At 41.9% G+C, this 22,717-nt stretch overlaps 1 protein-coding gene across 3 annotated transcripts in view; it reads left to right on the top strand.

Moving 5' to 3' along the window:
• The window catches only part of LOC127646277 (phosphatidylinositol 3-kinase regulatory subunit gamma-like), a 342,067-nt gene that overhangs the window by 310,954 nt on the left and 8,396 nt on the right, over positions 1-22,717 (top strand). The window contains exon 1 of one of the 3 annotated variants that reach the window (XM_052129787.1): positions 12,202-12,598. The exons of 1 other annotated variant lie outside the window; for it this stretch is intronic. In XM_052129787.1, the coding sequence (XP_051985747.1) occupies positions 12,490-12,598 (109 nt within the window). In that variant the 5' untranslated portion in view covers positions 12,202-12,489. Of the gene's footprint in view, positions 1-12,201; positions 12,599-15,327; positions 15,583-22,717 lie in introns of those variants that run through there. One more of the 3 variants, XM_052129788.1, reaches the window with a different exon arrangement.

Genomic DNA, 22,717 nt, shown 5'->3' with positions numbered 1-22,717 from the left:
CATTTCCGGCTTGTTGAGAATTTGTCACTGTGTTGAGTCAGTCCATCCAGATGCAGAAAGTACCAAATATTTAAATATATATAACCTCACAAACATTGGAAAATCTGGCAACTATGTTTTCCTCATAAGCACCTATTTTAGCCTATTTACAGACAGATTTCTCCAAAAACTAACTTAAAGCAACCGACAAATCAGTGATATAAAACTGTCAATTGTACACAATGGCCCCAATTTACTAAAGGTTTGCGTGTATAACAAATTTGTAAACAAGACAACGTGCAAAATAAGGTGCAAGCTAATCTACTAACATAATATATTGAGGGTTGCATCTTTTAGATGTGCAAAATAGCACGTCATGTCATTTTCTGCACGTTTACCTTGATGAATAGGTAATGCATGCAAAATACAGGATGGTGTCAATGCAAATTGAGAAATTAGCTCCCGCTAAATTATTTATTAAGCCTGAAATTAGTACAGAATAAAAAATTGCAAAAGTTTTTTAATACGATTGCACGGCAGGTATTAATTTTATTTGGGTGCGCACCATGGTTGCTGTCATTGTGGCAAGGAGTAGACTTAGAGAACGGAGAATAATTTAATTAATTTAATTTGACCAATTGTCACACATTATACATACATTTCTGCATATACATGGTGAAATTATTTATTTTTCACATATCCCAGCTAAGCTGGGGTCAGAGTGCAGGGTCAGCCATGATACGGCGCCCCTGGAGCAGATAGGTTCAAGGGCCTTGCTCAAGGGACCAACAGTGGTGTCTTGGTGGTGTTGGGGCTTGAACCCACGACCTTCTGATCAGTAACCCAGAGCCTTAACCGCTGAGCCACCACTGCCCTAAGTGTACAAAGGCATACAGAGTTAAAACAGAATTATAAAACAATATTAAAATCAAAATGCTGGCGCAGAAGTGCATGTCAATTTCAAGTAATTTTCCTCTAAACTAAAAACTGTGTTTTGCATGTTTGAAGTCACTTTGTTCTACCACCAATTGAAGGGTTTCCCGGAATCCTGTTTTGCTGCTCATCACAAAAAGTGTGCTGCACCTGTTGCTCAATGCCGGTTAGAGGCAACTCTTCTACTGACCCTCCACCTGATTTTTTTGTTTGTTTGTTTTTGGTGGTGGGGGGTGGGTTGCCACCTTCTCTTAAATTGTTCTTTTCATTTTCCCCACTAGGTTTACTTTGTTTGTAATTTTGTCCTGTATTTAATTTTTTCTGTGTAATATTTAGATGTTTTTTGACATCTAAATATGGAACTCTCCGATGTGTTCATTCGCCTCTTTGACTAAGCTCTCTAGCACTGCTGTTTTGAATTTCATTTTCTATTAACGGACACTACTTCTTTATTCCAAACCTGCCATGGCATTTGGTACAATTGCCACATGCAAAATCCTCCCTAAAATATGGGTGTGTCTAAATTATTTACACGTGTGGCTATTGCGCAAGTATTGTTAGTAAATCACCCGCAATATGCCCACGACACAAACACGCAATTTGAACATTTGCACTTACAAATTAGCATTATTTGAGATATTAATAAATCAGGGCCAATGTGCATTGAACTATGGAAAGCTGAAAGTGACAGTGAAGAGTTTATCGTGTTTTAAAGTAGGTATTGTTAAAAGCACACAATTTCTGATATTCGAGTGTCTAGAGCTGAGACGTCTAGGTTACTAGTGTAAACCCTGTTCCTTTATGGAGGGAACGAAACGATGTGTCGATTATAGTGCCACAAGGGGCTTCTTTCGAGAGCCTCGGATACCTCTGAAAATGAAAAAGGCCAATGAAAAATTGGCATATCCCGCCCCCCGGACATACGGGTATAAAAGGCGGGGATCATGCATCTGTTCAGTCAGGTTCTGCACTAAGGAGCCGAGAAAAAAGGTTCGTACATTACAGCGGCTTGGTACAGTGTTGTGGCAAGGGGGACACAACGTCTCGTACTCTCCATCTGGGAACGTGGGTTACACTAGTAACATCATATTGTTTTTATTATGTTCCCGGCATCCGGCAAAGGTTTTCCCTTGAGGGATGGATACAAGCGACTTGACAAGCATGGGAGCAAGCCGCATTCTTTTCTCTCACTTTGTTTCTCCTCATAGAGTGTTAGATGCGGCTGTGGCCATCTAGCTATAACACGCATTGGGGAAGGCGTTATTTTCCAGTCCTATACTTTCAGAGGGAAAAAAGACCCCACAGGGACTATATCCGGCCCAGGCTGGGGAGGTGAATATGTGGCAAATACATCACAAGGGCCCGTTACACAACACATGGAAGTGGTGCAGAGGTGGGTCCTGTCTAATGAGGGAGGTGCTCTACAAACACGGCGACCGGGGCAGTGGGGCCTGCCCAAGGGAGACATGAGTCCACCTGACAGGGGGATTGTACCACAGAAAATACATCACTGGTGGTTACCATTATAACCGGCACCTATGGAGCACATATTCCAGTACAGAGTAATTAGTACCCATAGTGGGTCTGGTCAGAAATTCCTCCACTGAATTCGTGAGCCAGAGAGCTGGGGAGGAAGAACATCCAGGGAGTGTGAGTTTGAGGACTCACCTGGGAGTAAAAGCACACGTGTTCGCCTCAGGGAGCAGAAAGGCACTAGCGCAAGCGGTATACCCAGTCAGTTGTCTGTGTTACCGAGTTCTACATGCTTGGACCTGACAAAATACGGGACGAAACCGACTCAACCCGGAGATTGTAGAATCTTGCAAAGGTATTGGGTGTTGCCCAGCCCGCTGCTCTACAGATGTCTGCTAGAGAGGTGCCGTTGGCCAGTACCCACGAGGATGCCACACTCCTTGCAGAGTGTGCTCGAACCCGCAAGGGGGCGGGCACGGCCTGGGTCTGATAGGCCAATGCGATGGTATCGACTACTCTGTGGGCGTGCCTCTGTTTGGAGACAGCGTTCCCTTTCCACCGTCCGCCAAAGCAAACAAAGAGCTACTCAGATTCTAAAGCTCTGTGTGCGGTCCAAATTGGTATGCAAAGCACGTACCGGACACAGCAACGATAAGGCTGGGTCTGCCTCCTCCCAGGGCAGTGCTTGCATGTTCACTACCTGGTCCCTAAAAGGGGTCGTAGGAACCTTGGGCATATAGCCCGATCAAGGTCTTAGGATGACATGAGCATTTGTCACTGAGAGAGAACGCTTGCAGGTCTCCAACCCTCTTGATAGAAGCGAGTGCAATCAGAAGGGCCGTCTGGGAGAGGGCACTTAGCTCGACTGACTCTAGCTGCTCGAAGGGGGTTCTCTGAAGGCCCGTAAGGACCATGGAGAGATACCATGAGGGCAACAGGCATGGCCTGGGAGGATTCAACCTCTGGGTGCCTCTTAGAATCCTGATAATCAAGTCGTGCTTCCGTATGGACTTACTGTGTCATGGTGGGCTACTATAGCGGCTACAAACACATTTAAGGGGGAGGGGGACAGCCGCCCCTCCAGCTTTTCCTGCAGGAAAGAGATTGCACACCTCTGCGTGTCTTCAGATCGAGATGAACACCAGTTTACAAACAGATGCCACTTTAGGGCATAAAGCTGCCAGGAAGAGGGAGCTCTGGCTTGGTTGATCGTGTCTATGACAGCTGGTGGAAGACTGCCTAGATCTTCCACATCCTGTCCAGGGGCCAGATGTGGAGATTCTAGAGGTCTGGGCGCGGATCCCAGAGGGAAAGAAGGTCTTTCCTCAGGTGAATTTGCCAGAGAGGTGCTGTCGCATGGAGCGTAAGATACGAGAACCATGACCGAGTGGGCCAGTAAGGGGCCACTGGAGTGACTTGTTCCTCATCCTCCCTGACTTTGCACAGCACCTGTGCAAGTAGGCTCACTGGGGGAAATGCATACTTGCGCAGCCCCAGGGCCAGCTTTGTGCCAGCGCGTCTGTCCCGAGGGGACTTGCCTCCGACCTGAGGGAGTACTTCGCTTCTCTTGGGAAGCGAACAGGTCTTCCCGTGCTTTGCCATAATGGTCCCAGATCAGCTGAACCACCTGGGGGTGGAGCCTCCACTCCCCATTGAGCGAAGCCTGTCACAACAGTGTGTCCGCTGTCGTGTTGAGGATGCCTGGGATTTGAGTGGCGTGCAGCGACCTCAGTCTCCTCTTTTTGACTCCAAGAGTGTACTCCACCTTGGAGGTTTATGTATGCTACCGTCTCAGTCAAGTCAAGTCAAGTCAAGTCAAGTGGTTTTTATTGTCGTTTCAACCATATACAGTTAGTACAGTACACAGCAAAACGAGACAACGTTCCTCCAGGACCATGGTGCTACATAAAAACAACAAAGGACCAACATAGGACCACATGAGACTACACAACGAAATAAAATACCTATATAAACTACCTATATATACCTATATAAAGTGCACGTGCAAACATGTGCAAAAAGTACAGGACAGTACAACAAATTACTGACAGTGAACAGGACAATAGACAGTGCAGCGCCGACCAGTACTCAGTAGTGCAAAAAGATGACAGTTTCTAAAATGTAAACATAACATACTATGAGATAATGTTCTATGCACATAGCAGTTATTGAGGTAGCAGACAGTTATAAAGTGACAGTTATTAAAGTGCAACTCAGGACACGTGTGTGTCAAACCAGTCTCTGAGTATTGAGAAGTCTGATGGCTTGGGGAAGAAGTTGTTACACAGTCTGGCCGTGAGGGCCCGATTGCTTCGGTACCTCTTGCCAGACGGGAGGAGGGTAAAGAGTTTGTGTGAGGGGTGTGTGGGGTCGTCCACAATGCTGGTTGCTTTATGGATACAGTGTTTTTTGTAAATGTCTTTGATGGAGGGAAGAGAGACCCCAATGATCTTCTCAGCTGTCCTCACTATCCTCTGCAGGGCTTTGCGGTCCGAAACGGTGCAAGTCCCAAACCAGGCAGTGATGCAGCTGCTCAGGATGCTCTCAATAGTCCCTCTATAGAATGTAGTGAGGATGGGGGTTGGGAGATGTGCTTTCCTCAGCCTTTGAAGAATGTAGAGACGCTGCTGGGCTTTCTTGGTGATAGAGCTGGTGTTGAGGGACCAGGTGAGGTTCTCCGCCAGGTGAACACCAAGGAATTTGGTGCTCTTGACGATCTCCACAGAGGAGCCGTCGATGTTCAGCGGAGTGTGTTCACCTTGTGCTCTCCTAAAGTCAACAACCATCTCCTTTGTTTTGTCGACATTCAGGGACAGGTTGTTGGCTCTACACCAGTTCGTCAGCCGCTGCACCTCCTCTCTGTATGCTGACTCGTTGTTCTTGCTGATGAGACCCACCACGGTCGTGTCATCGGCGAACTTGATGATGTGATTCGAGCTGTGCATTGCTGCACAGTCGTGGAGTCAGCAGAGTGAACAGCAGTGGACTGAGCACACAGCCCTGGGGGCCCCAGTGCTCAGTGTGGTGGTGGTGGAGATGCTGTTCCCGATCCGACTGACTGAGGTCTTCCAGTCAGGAAGTCCAGGATCCAGTTGCAGAGGGAGGTGTCCAGGCCCAGCAGGTTCAGCTTTCCAATCAGGTGCCGGGAATGATTGTGTTGAATGCTGAGCTGAAATCTATGAACAGCATTCGAACGTATGAGTCCTTATTGTCTAGGTGGGTGAGGGCCAGATGGAGGGTTGTGGTGATGGCATCGTCCGCTGAACGGTTTGAACGATCACGCAAACTGCAGTGGGTCTAGTGAGGGGGCAGCTGGGTCTTAATCTGCCTCATGACGAGCCTCTCGAAGCACTTCATGATGATGGGTGTAAGTGCGACGGGACGGTAGTCGTTGAGGCAGGACACTGAAGACTTCTTTGGCATGGGGATGATGGTGGTGGCCTTGAAGCACGTTGGAACTACGGCGCTGCTCAGAGAGATGTTGAAGATGTCGGTAAGAACATCTGCTAGCTGGTCTGCACATCCTCTGAGCACTCTGCCAGGAATGTTGTCTGGTCCAGCAGCCTTCCGTGGGTTGACTCTACGTAGAGTTTTCCTCACATCTGCCGTGGTAAGACAGAGCACCTGATCGCTTGGAGGAGGGGTGGACTTCCTCGCCATCACGCCGTTCTGCACTTCAAACCGAGCGTAGAAGTCGCTCAGCGCATCTGGAAGGGAGGCATCTTTGTCACAGGCAACTGATGTTGTCCTGTAGTTGGTGATGGCCTGGATGTCCTGCCACATGCGCCGCGTGTCACCGCTGTCCTGGAAGTGACTGTGGATTCTCTGGGCGCAGCGCGCTTTGCCTCTCTGATTGCCCATGACAGTTTGGCCCTAGCTGTTCTTAGGGCTGCCTTATCGCCTGCTCTGAAGGCGGAGTCTCGGGACCTCAGCAGCGTGCGCACCTCCGCAGTCATCCACGGCTTCTGGTTGGAGCGTGTGGTGATGGTCTTGGAGAAAGTGACAAGACCAGTGCTCAGTGCTCAGACCTCAGTGCTGTCTGAACGGATCAGGACCTGCTGTAGGGGGACTCCTGTCCACAGAAAACAGAGGTCTGTCCAAGGGCTGAATGACTGATGGCAGCGGGCGACCTTTATGAAGACACGAGGGGACAGGCCGAAGGGGAGGACGTTGTACTGGTATGCCCGGCCCTCGAACACGAAACGTAGAAAGGGTCTGTGTCTGGGCAAAATTGAGACATGTAAATACACCTCCTTCAGGTCTACCACTGCGAACCAATCTTGATGCCGGACGCATATTAGAATGTGTTTTTGCGTGAACATCATGAACGGTAGTTTGTGCTGAGCCTGGTTGAGAACTAGACAGGTCAAAGATTGGCCTCAACCCACCTCCTTTTTTGTGTACGATGAAGTAATGGCTGTAGAAACCCTTCTCCATCTCGGCTGGAGGGACAGGCTCTATTGCATCCTTTTGTAAAAGGGTAGCAATTTCCACGTGCAGGGTGCTGGATTTTCCACCATGTACCAAAGTGGGGCAGATGCTGCTGAAACGGGGATGACACCTGACGAACTGAATCATGTAGACAAGTTAGATGGTCCTGACCAGCCAGCACGACGGGTTGGAGAGCGTAAGCCACGCGTCCAAGCTCTGAGAGAGGGGCACTAAGGGGACGATTGCTTTTGACATACCCGGTGGGGCTTCGGCAGGGAGTAGGTAGTGTTGCATTGGGAGGCAAAGTTGTGTCATGAGGCATGTGTGCTGAGAAAAAACTTACAGCACTTACCTTGCTTCACGTATCCGGCAGGGGACGGATTAGTGACTGAGGAGGAGGTGTGGAGGTGAAGTTTCTACGTCCAGAGTGCCACTTTGCCTGTAAGGGTTTGATGCCGGGCACCGTGAGAACTGCATTTGCGGGCACCGTCTAGGTGACCCAAGGAATGAGGAAATCGCTCTCTTAATGAAAATGTGGGTAACGCAGCCCAAAGGGGGGTGAGGCAAATGAAAATAAGGAAACCAAGGATTCTCCTCCCGGCTCTCCACCGGGGGAAGGAGTGGTACCAGCTCCTGCGTGAACATCTCGTCCCTTGGTTGGTCCATCACAGGAACGCTTGAAAGCTTTCCGGGTCCACAAAGAGGTTTGTGAGATGGGGGGCGTCTCCTTCCTGCGGGTAGATCTACGCTGGGGCTAAGAGCTGGGCCCTGGTTGAGGCGGAGCATCCCTACCCTGGTTCCTTGTAGGGATGCCCTCGGTGAGCAGACGTTTTCCGATACAGCGGCAACATCATCATCCTGCTCCATGGCACCAACGGAGACTTCAGACTGGCCATGAGGCGAGCTGGTCTCGCGTCGAGGCTGGACGGAAGCAATCGAGCATGCTGGGGGGTGGGTGGTTCGTGGGGATTTACCCGGTGAAACCACGCCCGCTGGACTCCCGAAATCGCCTCCATCACCAGCCGGGTTGTCCCTTTAAGGAAGGAAAGCCGCAACCGCAACGATGCCGTGATCAAGTTCAAGCAATGAGTACATGAGCCATCCACAAACGCTTCCTCGGTGTGATCGTGACCCAGACATGCGAATTCTGTTTGCCAATTTTTCAATGGCCTTTTTCATATTCAGAGGTATCCGAAGCTCCCAAAAGAAGCCCGTTGTGTCACTCACTTGACACAACGTCGAGTGAGTGACAGAAGTGGAACACATGTTATTATCAAAAATATATATTTTAGTCATGACAACTCTTGGAAAGAATTACCATGTTAATGTGGGTATCACATATTTATAGGATATTGGTATTGGTAGACAAGATCTGCTATGCTGTTGCTGCTGCAGAGCAAGTACAGGATAAAATAAGAGTTTATCCTGCAATAACGGCATTGAGACATCTTCACACAAAACACATAGGAGACTTGACTCACAATTGATATGAAAAGAGTTTGGCATTATTATTATGTATATTAAAAAGCAAACAAATACTAGGTTTTAACAGTTTTTTTTCAGGCTTATTATTTCTGGTGGGGCTCAGACAATCACTTACCTAAGCCAACATAATGCCATGGACAAACATTCCTAATAATGTCACCACTACATAGATGGCAATTGCCCATGCCTCGGTAACCAAATAAACACCAGTTAGGCCTGCTCATGGAAAATCTTTACATTTAATATATATATATATATATATATATATATATATATATATATATATATATATATATATATATATACACAGTACATATACCGATCAGCCTCAATGTTAAAATCACCTGCCTAATAGGTCCCCCTCGTGTTGCCAAAACAGCACTAATCCGCATCTCAGAATAACATGCTATCCTTCTCACCATAAATGTACAGAGCAAACCAGCCCATCTGGCATAAAAAATCATCCATGCGATTAACAGCCAATCGTGTGGCAGCAGCAGGGCCCCCTGATAGATGACCAAGGTTAGTCGTTGAGAAGAGTCTTTGTTTTGATTGGTCGGTTGGTCACAGAAAAACTCCACATAAAAACGACAAACACTGGTATTAGCACTGGTTGGACGTTAGGTGATACTGGCATAATTTTCATTAAGCAGGGTTATGGTTTAGCCTACACAATAAAGCAAGACACCTTGATTTCAAATTTTGAACTTTATTTGTATTTATTTTAACAAAAAATTTAAATGAAACTGGAAACAAATAAGTGCAATTAAAATGTGTGTTGTATATATATATATATACACCTTTCCATTTACTGTCATGGCGGAAAATTACTTACATTTAATTTACATACAACAATTAAAATGTAAAAAATAATATTTAAAATGATGATAATAATCACTGAAATATAAATCATGGTTTGAGGTGAATGTATTTTTGTATTATTTTATGTTTTAATCACAGATGTATAGGCTGCAGAGTGAGCTGAACTCAAAGCACCTCCTGAGCTGAGATGTCTGAGGTAATTTGCAGAACTCATAGACGATACTGTTCTTGCAACAAAAATAAAAAACGGAAGACAGAAACAAAGAAAGAGTGAGAGCCTTTTACATGCGCATGTTCCACAAGACTGCATGCCTCTGTATCAGCATGTATAGACAGCATGTATAGACAGGTTTTCTGTCATCTGTTCTTAATAATATAATAAAGTGTTTCTTCAAGCACGTGTCTGTGTGTCTATGGGCAAATTATTTTATAGAAATTTTATAATAATAATAGCCTAATAATAATAATAATTTAATACATGGGAAAACAGGCCAAATATCGTCTTGATATGTCACTGCAGCTCGCTTCGTGCATGCACTTTTAAAATGTATATTTAAAAGGCTCATTATTACAATTTAGTATTTCTCTGTAATGTAGAACAGTGTTAGGAATGTTGCTTATAACATTCTTTCTCAGCCCTGGAACTCAAACCATTTTCTGAGTATTTCTGTAACTGCTGATCACCTGATATTTTCACACACAACAGTCTCTAGAATTTACTCAGAATGGTGACAAAAACAAAAAAAACATCCAGTGAGTGGCAGTTCTGTGGAAGGAAATGCCTTGTTGATTAGAGAGGTCAACAGAGAATGGCCAGACTGGTTTGAACTAAAAAAGTCTATGGTAACTCAGATAACCGCTTTGTGCAATAGTGTTGAGAAGAATAGCATCTCACGTACAACCACGGTTAGCATTTAGCCCCCTGCCCGATGAGAAGACACATGCACCAATAACATGTTAGTGCTGCAGTTGATTGTGCATTAAGATTTCTATGGTGAACATACACACTTGTCTAGCGATTCATATTTTCCCAGCTTTTGTGGATTACTGTGCCTATTCAGTTCCTTGTCATTGTTTTGGATCAATCTGTCCATGGAGAACTGAAGCATAAGACAGTAACAATTAAACAAGTTTGACACAGTTGACAAGGACAGCCTTTGTCAGACACGAGCCATCTGGAGGGTCATCCCTGTCTTTCGTTAAAGATATGCAAACATTGTCATGCTTTTGCGTTCCACTCTGGCCATGGAGAAGGGACATCATCTCTCTTGATGTATAGAGCAGACAGATGCTAACTGAGGGCACTGGAGGCAGCGTGCAGGGAGGCAGATTGCCATCCACAAAATAATTGTTTTCTAAAGGAGGCCACTAGCCATTGCTGCATTAAAGGAATGTTCCGGGTTCAATACAAGTTAAGCTCAATCGACAGCATTTGTAGGATAATATTGATCACCACAAAAATAAATTTTGGCTCATCCCTCCTTTTCTTAAAACAAAAGCAAAAATCTGGGTTATAGTGAGGTTCTTTAAATAGAAGTGAATGGGGCAATTTTTTTTGTGTTAAAAGACTCACTGTTTCAAAGTTTTAGCCAGAATACAAAAACAATATGTGTGTTAATATGATGCAGTTGTGTGATGCAATTGCTTACTAACCTTTTCTGTGTAAAGTTTTAGCCAGTTTTACAACTTCATGGCATGACGATGTAATGTCAACAAAAACTAAAATTCGTATTTAAACAATTTTACAGCTCAAATAATACATGAGTTTTAATAGAAGAATTAATGTATGTTCTTTTTTAAAGTATAAGATTCACATTTCTGGCTATAAACCCTCCAAAATGCCCACATTCACTTGTATTGTCCCCATTCACTTCCATTGCAACTGTCTCACTGTAACCTTGATATTTGCTTCTTCTTTTTTAAGAAAAGGAGGGATGAGTCTAAATAATTTTTTGTGATAATCAGCATTATGCTACAAATACTGTTTATTGAGCTTAACTTGTATTGAACCTGGAACATTACTTTAAAGGGATAGTTCACCCAAAAAAGGTATAGTTTACTCACCCTTATATTGTTCCAAACCCATATGACTTTCTTCTGTGGAACATTAAAATAAATGTAAGGCAGAATGTTACAAGGGATTAATACCATCAGTGACCATTCACTTTAAATTAATCTTTTTTCTTTTCTTCTTTTTTTTCCCCCCATAATGAAAATGAATGGTGACTGAGGCACACCAATTTGTGTTCCACAAAATCATGTGGGTTTGGAACACAAGAGTGAGGAAATTAAGACATTTTGATGAACTGTCCTTCTAATGAAATGTACATACAGAAAAAGCAATCAAACCAGGAGAATATGCAGGTAACCTAAATGTCATTTTTTGCACATTGCCTCAAGCAGGTTCACATTTATTCTCAATATATTAATAGACAGTTGACACATACACATAACGTTATTCAGAGTGTTTGTGTGATTAGGAATGTAAGGGACTGAAAATGTGCACAGGTCATGGCTGAACAAAAAATAAACTGACATCTTTTCCCCATCCAGCTCTCTGTTCTCCCCATTAGTTTTGTGCTTCATAGTAACGGTTCAACCAATATAATGCCGACTTCCGCCCCGGTAACAAGTTCATTGGCTGTTGAAAAACATGCGGCTTCAAATAATGGAGGCAAACTCCGACTTGGCAAATTTGGCTGAAGGAGCCTCGCGATCTGATTGGTTCCCAAAACTTTAGTCTGCGTGACCTACAGCACTTACACAGGGAGTGATCCAGTCTGAGTAGAGTCCACTGTATGCTGGAGAAGGGGTGCCGAGAAATGATGTCACTTCTGAATAAAACACCACCTTCGCGTATCGCAAACTGGGAGAAAATTATGACTAAATTTGCTCTCTTTTCCGTATATTTAAATATATTTTATAATTATTTCCCGCTAAACCGTATGCACGAGGAGAGTAGTTTGTTCCACGAGTACCGGTAAAAGCAAGCCTCCCCCATGCTGAGCGCAGGGAATGGACTTCTCCTCATGAACTGAAAGAGCCGGTAGATCTATACAGCTTTGACTGAAATGAACACTACTGTTTCGTCATGGTAAGACGGAGTGGATTGTAGAGCTGGTATCTACTCTCTATTCTGTCGCACTGACACCTTTTTTTATAATAAAAAAAAATGTGTGATCAAGTGATATCGGATTAGTAAAGCCTGGTGCTTTGACAAATTTCATGACATGCAGTTATTCTGAAGCAGGCATTCAGACTGCAAAAGTTGACCTTTCCGTTCAGTCAAACGAGCATTTGTATGTTTCCATCATTCGCCCGTGCTGTAAACTGCGATATTAAGTCGGTCACCAAAGGACTCAGACAATGTACAACACCGTGTGGACTACGGAGAAAGAAGATGACGACTGGAAGGACGTGATGATGCCATATTCCACTGAATTAATCTTTTACATTGAGATGGACCAGCCACCAGGTACAGCTATAACATAATTAAACTAAAAACAATCTTTTATCGAATCTACTTGCCGCTAAATCTCAACGCACTCACATTCTAACCTGACATTACGTCAATTGAAAACAATAGTTATCGTCTGGCTAGACAAATGGATCTGGCGCATATAGATATTCATTCATGGGATTCACATTATTTTATGTAATGTTTTTCATGTATAGCAAGCGTTTTAAACCCCCTCGGTCTTAAATAAACCCCCATTTCGTTTTTTTAAACCAGGTCCTTTCCAGTGAGCTTGTCAGTATAAACTTGCCTTCATCGAAATTGACGCTGTACTGCATTAAAATAATCATCTACATTTTAAATGTATGATAAAATGACTTCTCACTCAGACAGAGGAGCCATATGAAAAGCATATTAACTAGTAATATTGACTCTTCTGCCTTGGTCCTGGTCATAATATGAAACTGAAAATGGTTAAATGAGAAATCTGAACGGAGAGATTGTGTTACAGGTCAATCAGTGCTCCTTCCGAAGATTTGGACGTTTTGCATGGCTCACCGCAAACTGTATTGATATGCAAAATGTGAATGGTATAAATGCATTCTCCGAATTGTTTTGTCACCTTAAGTAGGCTTAGAGGTGGTGGATATGTTTTGTGCCCTTCATCAAGTGAAGGGACTTTGTATGCCTCTTTCTCTTTGCTCCAGTCTGCTCTTCCTTCTCTGGTCTACATGCTGAAAGCCTCTGAAAGGTCTTGAGGGATTTCATAGGTCAGTTCCCCAGCTTTCTAAATCAGTTTTAGTGTTCTGCTTATTCACATGCAGTACCATTCCTGTGTCATTTATTAAGCACTGACACCATTTTATTGCCATTGACAATGATGTCATAGACTGGAAACTGGATCCTATTCAGAAGTCACAGGCATAGTTGACAATGGCTCATTAATTCATGCTGTTAATTCCTGATGGGATGGTTCCTGCAATAAAGAGATGGATGACACTTTTGGAAGCATGAAATGTGAATGGGCAAAGAGACACAGTGTTTTTCAGTCTTTCATTGCGCACAATGTATTTTTTTTTCTCCAAAGGTTGTAACGCGCAAGCACAAAACATATTTTGTGTATATTTCTTTAACAGTCTGGCTGTTATGATTTGTTCAAGATTGTTGTTGAATTGTGATGGCAACACTGTCTTTCTTTATCCGCACACAATGAATACAATGTTTCTTAGTCCAGCCTGATTCCAACAGTGAGCCAACAAATGTGCAAAGGATGAATAATTGTATTACCGTTACAGCACGCTCTTTGTTGTTCAAGGGAACAAACATACCGCTCGGTCCTAACCTCCTAATTTCTGAGAAAATCAGCTGTGGTGGAATTAACAAATTAGAATTCTGGCTTGAATAGCCTTTCGATTGCTCTGCCACGGGGATGAATGAGCACAGCACTGTGTGATCAACCCACACATTAATCTTATCTTTCATTCTGTGCCACTGGACACAGGTTTATCAGATCTGTCCTTTTCGCTCTCCCTCTCTCCCCATGTAGTGTCAATAGCCTCTCTCTGACTTATCATCTGCTTCTTTCTCCAAACTCATGGCGTTGTTTTCTAGAGAGAGGGGAATGGCTGAAATCCGCCTGGCACCGAAGATGGGTAGAGAAAAGACACATGATGAGTGTCCTGTGCAGATATTCATTAGAATTTTTATTACAGCTGAATTGAAGTGTGTGTGTGTGTGTGTGTGTGTGTGTGTGTGTGTCTGTGTGTGTGTGTCTGTCTGTCTGTCTGTCTGTCTGTCTAACATGCTAGCGGTTGCTTTGTTCCGTTGCACTGTCCACTGAGCCCAGGTGCTGCGCCACCCCCAGGGGAAAGTTGGCCCCTGTCTCTGAGGGCCAGTGATGTGTGAGTGTAATAAAGGCTGCCGGAACCTTTTGCTCTTGGGTGGACAACAAAAGTGCAGTGACAGGAAAGTAAGCTTCAAACATACCTTAATGGTCATTCATATAAGTGGTAGAAATGTCATTTTACCTCCGTTGATACGTGGTTCTTTGTTCTGTGCCTTTGCAGCCTGTTTAGTATCAAATCACTTTATTGTCACTCAACCATATACACCGTATATACAGTGCAACAGTGGGTGAAATTCTTGGGTGCCGTTCTGAATAACAGCAGTCATGACAGTGATGAGACCAATTACAATAAACATCAGATTTGCACAACACAATTTACATATCAAATATACACATAATTACACACAATGTACAGTATACAACACATACAATATAGAAGACACATTATGTAAATGTGCCCAAAAATAGCATATATAAAATGCTATATATACTATTTGAATGTATTTGAGCATTCTTAAACATACAGGCCTGCAGCAAATTCATATTTTGTTCAGCATAGAGGACTTTCTTGGACAGCCTCTCTGCTCACTGTAAGAGTGGTGACATCTATGAATGCACATGTTCTCTGTACATAAATGCACATTTATGCATTATTTATTTCAAGGGCTTTGACAAATAGAACAGTTTTTGCAGTTTGCATTCTGAAGTTTCCCGCAATGTGACCGTTAAGTGATTCGGTGTCCTGGTTTGTGTCAGTCTCAGCGTGTGCTAGTGTCTGTGCTTTATCTCTCTCTGGGAGGAGTGCTCCCCCCTGCCCCCGCCCCCTGCTACATCATTCCCCAGAGCTTTCCGCACGTTCGCTCTCCATCTCATATAGAGGTGTCCACCTCCCCTCCTGCATTTTCATTGGCTGTTGCAGACTTTTCCATTGAGAGGGTTTGTTAAGCCAGCAGCATCTGAATTTAGGAGCAGGGATTTTCCCTCTAGCTTTAGTCTGTAAGCCAGAACGAGCAAGCAAGAGAGGGTGGAGAGAAAGCGAGAGGGAGAGAGAGAGGGAGAGAGAAAGAGAGAGTGAGAGAGAGAGAATAAGAGGGCTTCACGGACAGCTGAGTGAAGGCTGTACACATGCAGCTGAAAAAGGAACCAGAGGAGGACGGTAAGGGAGATACAGACTCATTTCTTCTTCTTTTCTACTGTCACTCTATTTGCTTTCGTCTTTTCTGACATATGGCTATTGTAATGTTCTGAACAGACTGTTAAGGGAGCACAATGACGATTAGTGCTTATCCTATTGTGTGGGAAGTGTCCCGGTTCCTGTATTGGTAGAAGCATTCACTGTGGTCAAAATGAATGAAACTAAGAATTGTAATTTATTTTTTGGAATATTTTTCTGTATTACATTATAAGAGTTTAACACGCTTTATTAATTAGAAGTGGTTAGTGACTATGCGTCATGACAATACGTACATAGAGCAGAGCTAAGCCGTTATGGGTTAACATGCGATTGTGAGTGTCCATGATGGTCCATTTAAACCACCCATGTGTTTGGCTATACTCTTAATTAATTCACCCTGTTTGGGACGTGGCAGCCCACGCCTGCTCAACCCCTCAGTGGCACTGTCATCACTCTCTGCCACACACCATTTCTTATGTTAATGCACCCCCTAATTTGTCCAAACAAACTCTAAACCCTGCTTTTTGTATGTGTGTGTGGTTGTGTAAATCCATTTGTGTGTGTTTTCTGTGAAAGTATGGCTGCACCCTGAATATCACCTGTGGAACCAGAAGTTTTAAGGTATTCTTGTTATTGTGCAGTAAAAGGACAAATGCAGAAAAATGACCACCAGTGTTATTTTGAGTCGAACATTGCCATTTATTTATGTTTTCTGTTGGCCTCGAGACCCATAGTTCAGCTATGGATGTAGAGTTTTCTTTGTTCAGAGCTATGCAGCATTGCTTTTCTTTCTCGCCCTCTCCATCCTTCACCTTGCTCACTTTGTCTTCTGGTTGCCTTGAAAATCAATGTTTGTGCATTAGAAAATAAAGTTATATATTTACTTAAAATTTATAATTTTATTTATTTATGTTTAACTTTGTTTTTCTTTCTTTGTGAACAAAATGGGCTAGTTTACTGCAGGATTGAGAATTCAAAAGACATTTTTAATGCTTATGTTATTTAGATTACCTGTTTGATTGATAATTTTTGCCATAAATCAGGATCATAATTTGTTGGGATTTGATTAATGGTGACATCAATCATAACGGCATGGCTCAGTTATGTGGGCACCCTGCTGTGATATATGTGGCACTAACATATACGTGAATCTTTTTTTTAATGATGTAACTTTTTAGAGAAATTATTGTAATGTTTTAAGTGAAAATGTGTATACTTAACCACAAATGGTAATATGAACAAGTGTAATGACAATTACAAATGATAATCTTTAATTAACAAATTTAGTCAGTTCATTTGAGCGATTGATTAAAAGATGGCTCATAAGAGTAATTTGTTTGTGAATCGGACTATGCTAGTCATGCTTTGTTTTTGTTTTTTGTGCAGCTAGCAAACATAAAAAAAAGAAAGACGTTGTTTTGTCATTGTTGTTATTTCATGGTACACAATGTTATCTCATTATATAAAAATATATATATAGATAAATTTGATATATTGTTATATATGTTTTGACCATGACATCAGAGATTCAGTAGTGGCTGAGTGACATTGTTGAACAGCGGTGAGGAAACACTTTGCAGGTATGTGTGTGGAGGACAGAGGTGATTAAACACAGTTGAAGAGCTGATGGTGGAAAACTGGTGGGCAGAAACTTGAGGTTTCAGCTGGGCTGGCACACCTGCCTTTTGGCTGCTGTAGAGAGAGAGAGAGAGAGAGAAAAAAGAGGTGGTCATTTCCATTTCTCAGTATAGACTGCAACTATAGCTCTGAAAGGGGCTTTGTGACTACATAAAATCTATCAGTCCTACTTACATGTTAATACATCATTGCTTCAGACACGCACGTATGAGGTGTTCTTTGTGCGGCTCACATGTTAGTCCTGTGTAGTGTGCTATTGAATCTCAAACATGCCTTGGTTTATTGTGTATTTAAACTGCATTAGGTAGAGGAGACAGTGAGCTATGTGGGCACTCGCAAATATTAATATAATTATTGAGTTGGTGTAGAGGGAGCAGAAGGTTGTAGCTACATTTTTAAATGTGTCTTCAGAAGCTGTATTGCTGCACAAATGGTCCCCTACCTAGCAGGTGGCTTTTGTTCTCTCCAAAGTTTGTTACTACAGGAAAGTGCACAGAGAAGTCATTTTATTTATTTTTTCTCACACAATTTTTTTTACCTTTTCCTCTCCAGGCATTTTGCCAATCTCCTCTCAGGCCAACTGAAATGTAGGAAGAGTATGTGGATGTGTGTCTGTGCACTCACACACTCCTGCAGGACCAGAGTTTGTGCAGGAATGTGTCTGTTAACCTCCACTTTGACTGGTTGAAGCAGCTCACCTCACCAGACTAAGGTGTGCCTATGGGCCAGTGGAGGGAGTAGTTGTCCCTGTGCCTGGATCTCCACTAACTCACTCTAGACTTATGCTTTCTTACTCCAAAATCAGTACCTCTTTTAATTAATGATGCCATCAAAGCTTTTCATACACACTCCCTGCTTGTTTGCTGAAAGAGAGATGGGTTAAAAATATTTGCAATGTCGTTAATGTAGGATTTGTATTCATTTGGATATGCTTCATTATAATGACCATTTTGCTTACGTATGAAATAAATTCTTAGCTAATGCATTACATTTTACAGGGCACTTGGTACATTCAAAGTCTAGCAAGTCAGTCCTCTGTCAGACATTTTTGGAATGCTCTCGGCAGGCTATTTCCAGTCATGCCAGTGCAGCTCATATCTACTTCAATGGAGAAAGAAAACGGTTGGTCAAGATTATGATCAAAGAACATGTATAATCAGCAATAAAATCTGACAATACTGGTATCATAAATTGTGATTCTTTACCTTATATTATTGTATTAGGCTTGTATACCTAATGCGTATGCGTGTTCTGGAGTTGATTGACAGGTGATGTCTGTATCTAAAAAGTGATTGGCTCTTTTAACTGTAAGGTGAGACTTCCTTTCTACATCCATTGACTGTTGGGGGCTCAGAGCTCCTTGGTTGAGCATTCCAATTTCTCCCTTTCATTTTAATAGAAGTTGCCCATCTCTGTTAAATAATCTCTGGCACATTTCAAAAATTCTAATTTAAAAAACGAACAACTAGGCCCAAACTATACAGTTCAATTACATTATATATAATAGATATGATAATCAATACAACCAAAACTGAATTAAACTTTAAAGTATAAATAAAGGTCAATCTTGGGATTTTAAGAATCAATATCAGGATTGTCCAAACGAGGATCGAATATCGATTTATATTTTTTATTTTTAAACAAAATGTTGCAAAGTAATCAAATGAGAGTCTGAAAAATATCAGGCTGCTTTTAAGGAGATCTAATTATATTTGACAATTTTGTGGAATCATTGTCCTTCTGTATTTAAGTGCTATAGTCTTTGTGTCAACAGAGCCACTTGTGTGCTGAGCAGTGGGTCATTTCAGACTAGAGCCTGACTGATAAGGGATTTTTGAGACCGATGCCGATTTTAGAGGGGCAAAATACACGGATTACCAAAATGCTGGCTGATATAGTTCATTTTTGAGCTGGAATGAAAACAGACCTTCTATGTGGATTTTGCACCGATATGACTATGCAAAGGTTCTCAGACGGCCGCTTTCTTTTAACATATATTTTTATCAAAGAATAGTTGACATTATTATTATTATTATTATTATTATTATTATTTTACATTGTCAACAAATTCTAGAAATGAACACTGATAATATAAAGAATAAATAAAAATACAATAAATAGCTAAATAAACATCAGTACTGTATATTCAGTATCAGTCAGTTGCTGACCATTTAAATAATAAATAAATAAAAATACAATAAATAGCTAAATAAACATCAGTAGTACTGTTTAGTGTCAGTCAAATGTTGACTATTTTAATACTTCCAGTCAATTAGGGGCAGGTTGTAAAACAAGAAGCTTTTACAGCTGCCAGTCAAGAGATATATATAGTGGCAGTGCTGTTACACCATATTCTGCTATACAAGTTCAGGGGAAACTTTCAACAGTGGAAAACCAGACTTTTAAATTATACATCTTGTAAATGCAATGACTGGATTTCTTCGGTTGAATGGGGTCCCAAACTGCAAATCTTGAGAGAATTTCTTTGGGTGAATACATGTTTACACATTAGCTTCCACTCAGCTGACGAGGTACGAAAGTAGCTACATGATTAGCTAGTTAGCTTTAAGCTCATTGTCATGGAGAGTAAAAGATGGACATTGTTTATTTACTTTTCATCATTGCGTCTCACTAACTAGGTAACAACGTAGCATGAAATAAACACTCAACAGACACAATTCACCAGCGCACCATTGTCTGCTGAGCAGCAAAAAGATGCTCTGATGCTTACCTTTCAATCTGCTACACTACTGACTTCACTGACAAACTATAGCTGGCTAACCGCAAACAGATGTGATAAACATGAGTGACATGGTTGTCAGGGACAGGATTAATGTTATATTGGTTATATTGAAAAGGGAAAATGATGCGGTCATTGTTTATTAACTTTCCTGTATGTATTTCACAAACCAGTTAGCAACTTACCGTGAATACACCGATTAACTCCGCACTGTCAGCTCAGCTCTGTAAACAATGGAGTCGGAGCGCGCTCTGCTGGACAAACTACTTTATTACACCAATTCTAAATCACTCCATGCATTGATTTCTGCATTATAAGTTCTGATGAAATTTGTTTTTCATATCTGCACGTATCAGAAAACATATTCACCGATGCCAGTATATCTATGAAAGGCTAATATTGGTTGATAATATATGATGACCAATAAATCGGTCAGGCACTATTTCAGACTTTGCCAGAAACATTTATTTATCCATTGGCTGCTGTGGGCGTCCCGGTGTGCTTTTATTTTTGTGACCCAACTCCGTTGCACAGGACGCCCTGGTCTTGCCTGTTCTCATTCAATTACCAGATCCGTTTCCTTGTCTAGAAGAGCCCATTGGATTCTAGAATACACTTGGGCTTTTACGATAACTGTATGCTCTCTTGCTCTGCACCCTCCCCTTCTTTCTTTTAATGGATGAAATTTGAAGACCACTCCCCCTCTTCTGTCCTGGCAATATATAAAATTTGTGATTTTAAGTTGTTTATTATAAGTATGGAAACAATATATTTACATTTTGTTGCAAAATATTTAGATATAGCTATACAAATATATAAGAAATTCAAGAATTTAGGGAGACCGACTCGATTGTGTCATTCACAGTGTGTAATGGGAGTGGGTGGTCACCACAGATCTCTTTTGCCGCACTTTGTTTGCCAAGATTGGTAGGTTATTCTCTTTTAGGTTTTACAGGTAAAAATTAAATAAAGTTGAAATGGCTTCAGCAGAATTATACACCGTCAATTAACAGTCTTGGAGCTCACGGTAGGTCTGTCTTAAAGGTTTATGAGTTCTCATTAAAAACCAATTTGTTTTATTTTTTTTACATTAGGAACCAGATTGTTGCGCTCTATTCACTAGTATTTATGGTGCTGCCACCTCAAACAAATTTCTTCATAGTAAAGCCTGGAGTATGTTTTTGATTTCACTTAAAAGCCTACTGCAGCAGTTATCCATGCAAGAATAACACAAATGCATAGAGAATGGATTGGTGTGGTGCTGTGTTTCAAGGCCGCTGTCACAAGCTTTCAACTAGGTCAGAGGGAGGTTAGTTTGGATTGGCGGTAGGTGCAAGGCTTGAACACTGCTTCTCTGTGATTTCAGACGAAGTTACAGCCTTCAACATTTTTGTCCGTCTCAATGTTAGCAAGTCTTTGCCAACTGCACCTGGCTGAATACTTGCAGGTTTGCTAAAGCCACTACACTAGCCCCACTCATACACAAATAAACCAACGCAATCATCTCCTAACCAAAGTTGTCTAGACCAGCTTCAGTCAAGGAAATCCTTAAGTTTAAGTAGTCTTGCTGAAAGGTGCTCAAGACTGCATTTGATAACATTTGCCATGTCATTAATAATTATTGTCTGTCTTTTTTTTTTTTACATTTACCTGGATGCTGGTTTTGGCTCAGGAGGTGTTAAAATCTTCATGTCAGAAAATTAGACAATAAAATAACCCTGGGAGAAAGCATGCTGTGAAGCTGTAACGGCACATACAAATGCACACACCTAGATTTTTTTTTTCAGTTGAGGGTGTCATGGTATACTGCGTGGCTGAGCAGCACATTCTGGTGACCCCCTGACCTGCTAGACCGCAAGAGAAAAATCAGCGTTTGCTTTCTTGCATGTTTTTGTGGCAGCTGTTGTTTGCTATTGCGCTCAACGAAGGAAGCACTACACTCAAAGGAAAGGTATTGCTAGCTTCATAGCAAATTCAACAAATAGCAGAAAAGCAACATTGGGTTAAGAAGTCATTTGCCTTTTGTTTACATTTTGCACGGGCAGACAGGAATATGTCGTTGTTGCATTTTCCATGAAAGCTGATCCATTTGCATTTTCATTGGACTTCTTTTTCACATTTTCCACAACAAGCCTATCTAGAGACAGATGATTTAAAGCGGTCAGAATTTGAAGGCAAGCAAAGAAAGGCATTCTATGGGAAAACTGAGGTGAAGTTCATTGCATTAGGGCTAAATGTCTGTTGCTAAAGCTGGGCAGTAACCTACATACTGTTACTGCTACTTGGCTATCTGCACTCAAAGCATTCGCCAGCCCTCTAAACTACAAAGTTGGGCCGAATGAGTTAGACAAAAAAATCTAACTGATTTGATTATTCTGAAAAATATTGTGATTGCAATTTAAACTGCGATATTATTAAACTGTGACATCAAAAATAATATAGAAACCTAGGTAAGTGTTTTCTTCTGACCAAAATTAAGTCATGGGCAAACATGCTCTACTGGCAATAGAAATATTGTTCAAGAAAGGGTGTTCAAACTTGATTCTTAAAATGAACCAGACTAAATAAATAAAATATATTGTGAAACATACAGTAGGGTTAAAAAACAGATTCATATCACCTTCACTTTGTATCTGTTCAGTGTGTAGCTGTTTATGTCCACTTTGTAATAAGGTCTCGGCCCACTTTTCATCATTATTTTTTGGAACCCAATAATAAGCTTAAAAAGTTATTATGAAG

Source organism: Xyrauchen texanus, chromosome 7 (genome assembly GCF_025860055.1).
Source record: "Xyrauchen texanus isolate HMW12.3.18 chromosome 7, RBS_HiC_50CHRs, whole genome shotgun sequence".
Taxonomy (NCBI): domain Eukaryota; kingdom Metazoa; phylum Chordata; class Actinopteri; order Cypriniformes; family Catostomidae; genus Xyrauchen; species Xyrauchen texanus.
The sequence above is the reverse complement of the archived record's forward strand: the minus strand, read 5'-3'. Positions and strand labels throughout refer to the sequence as shown.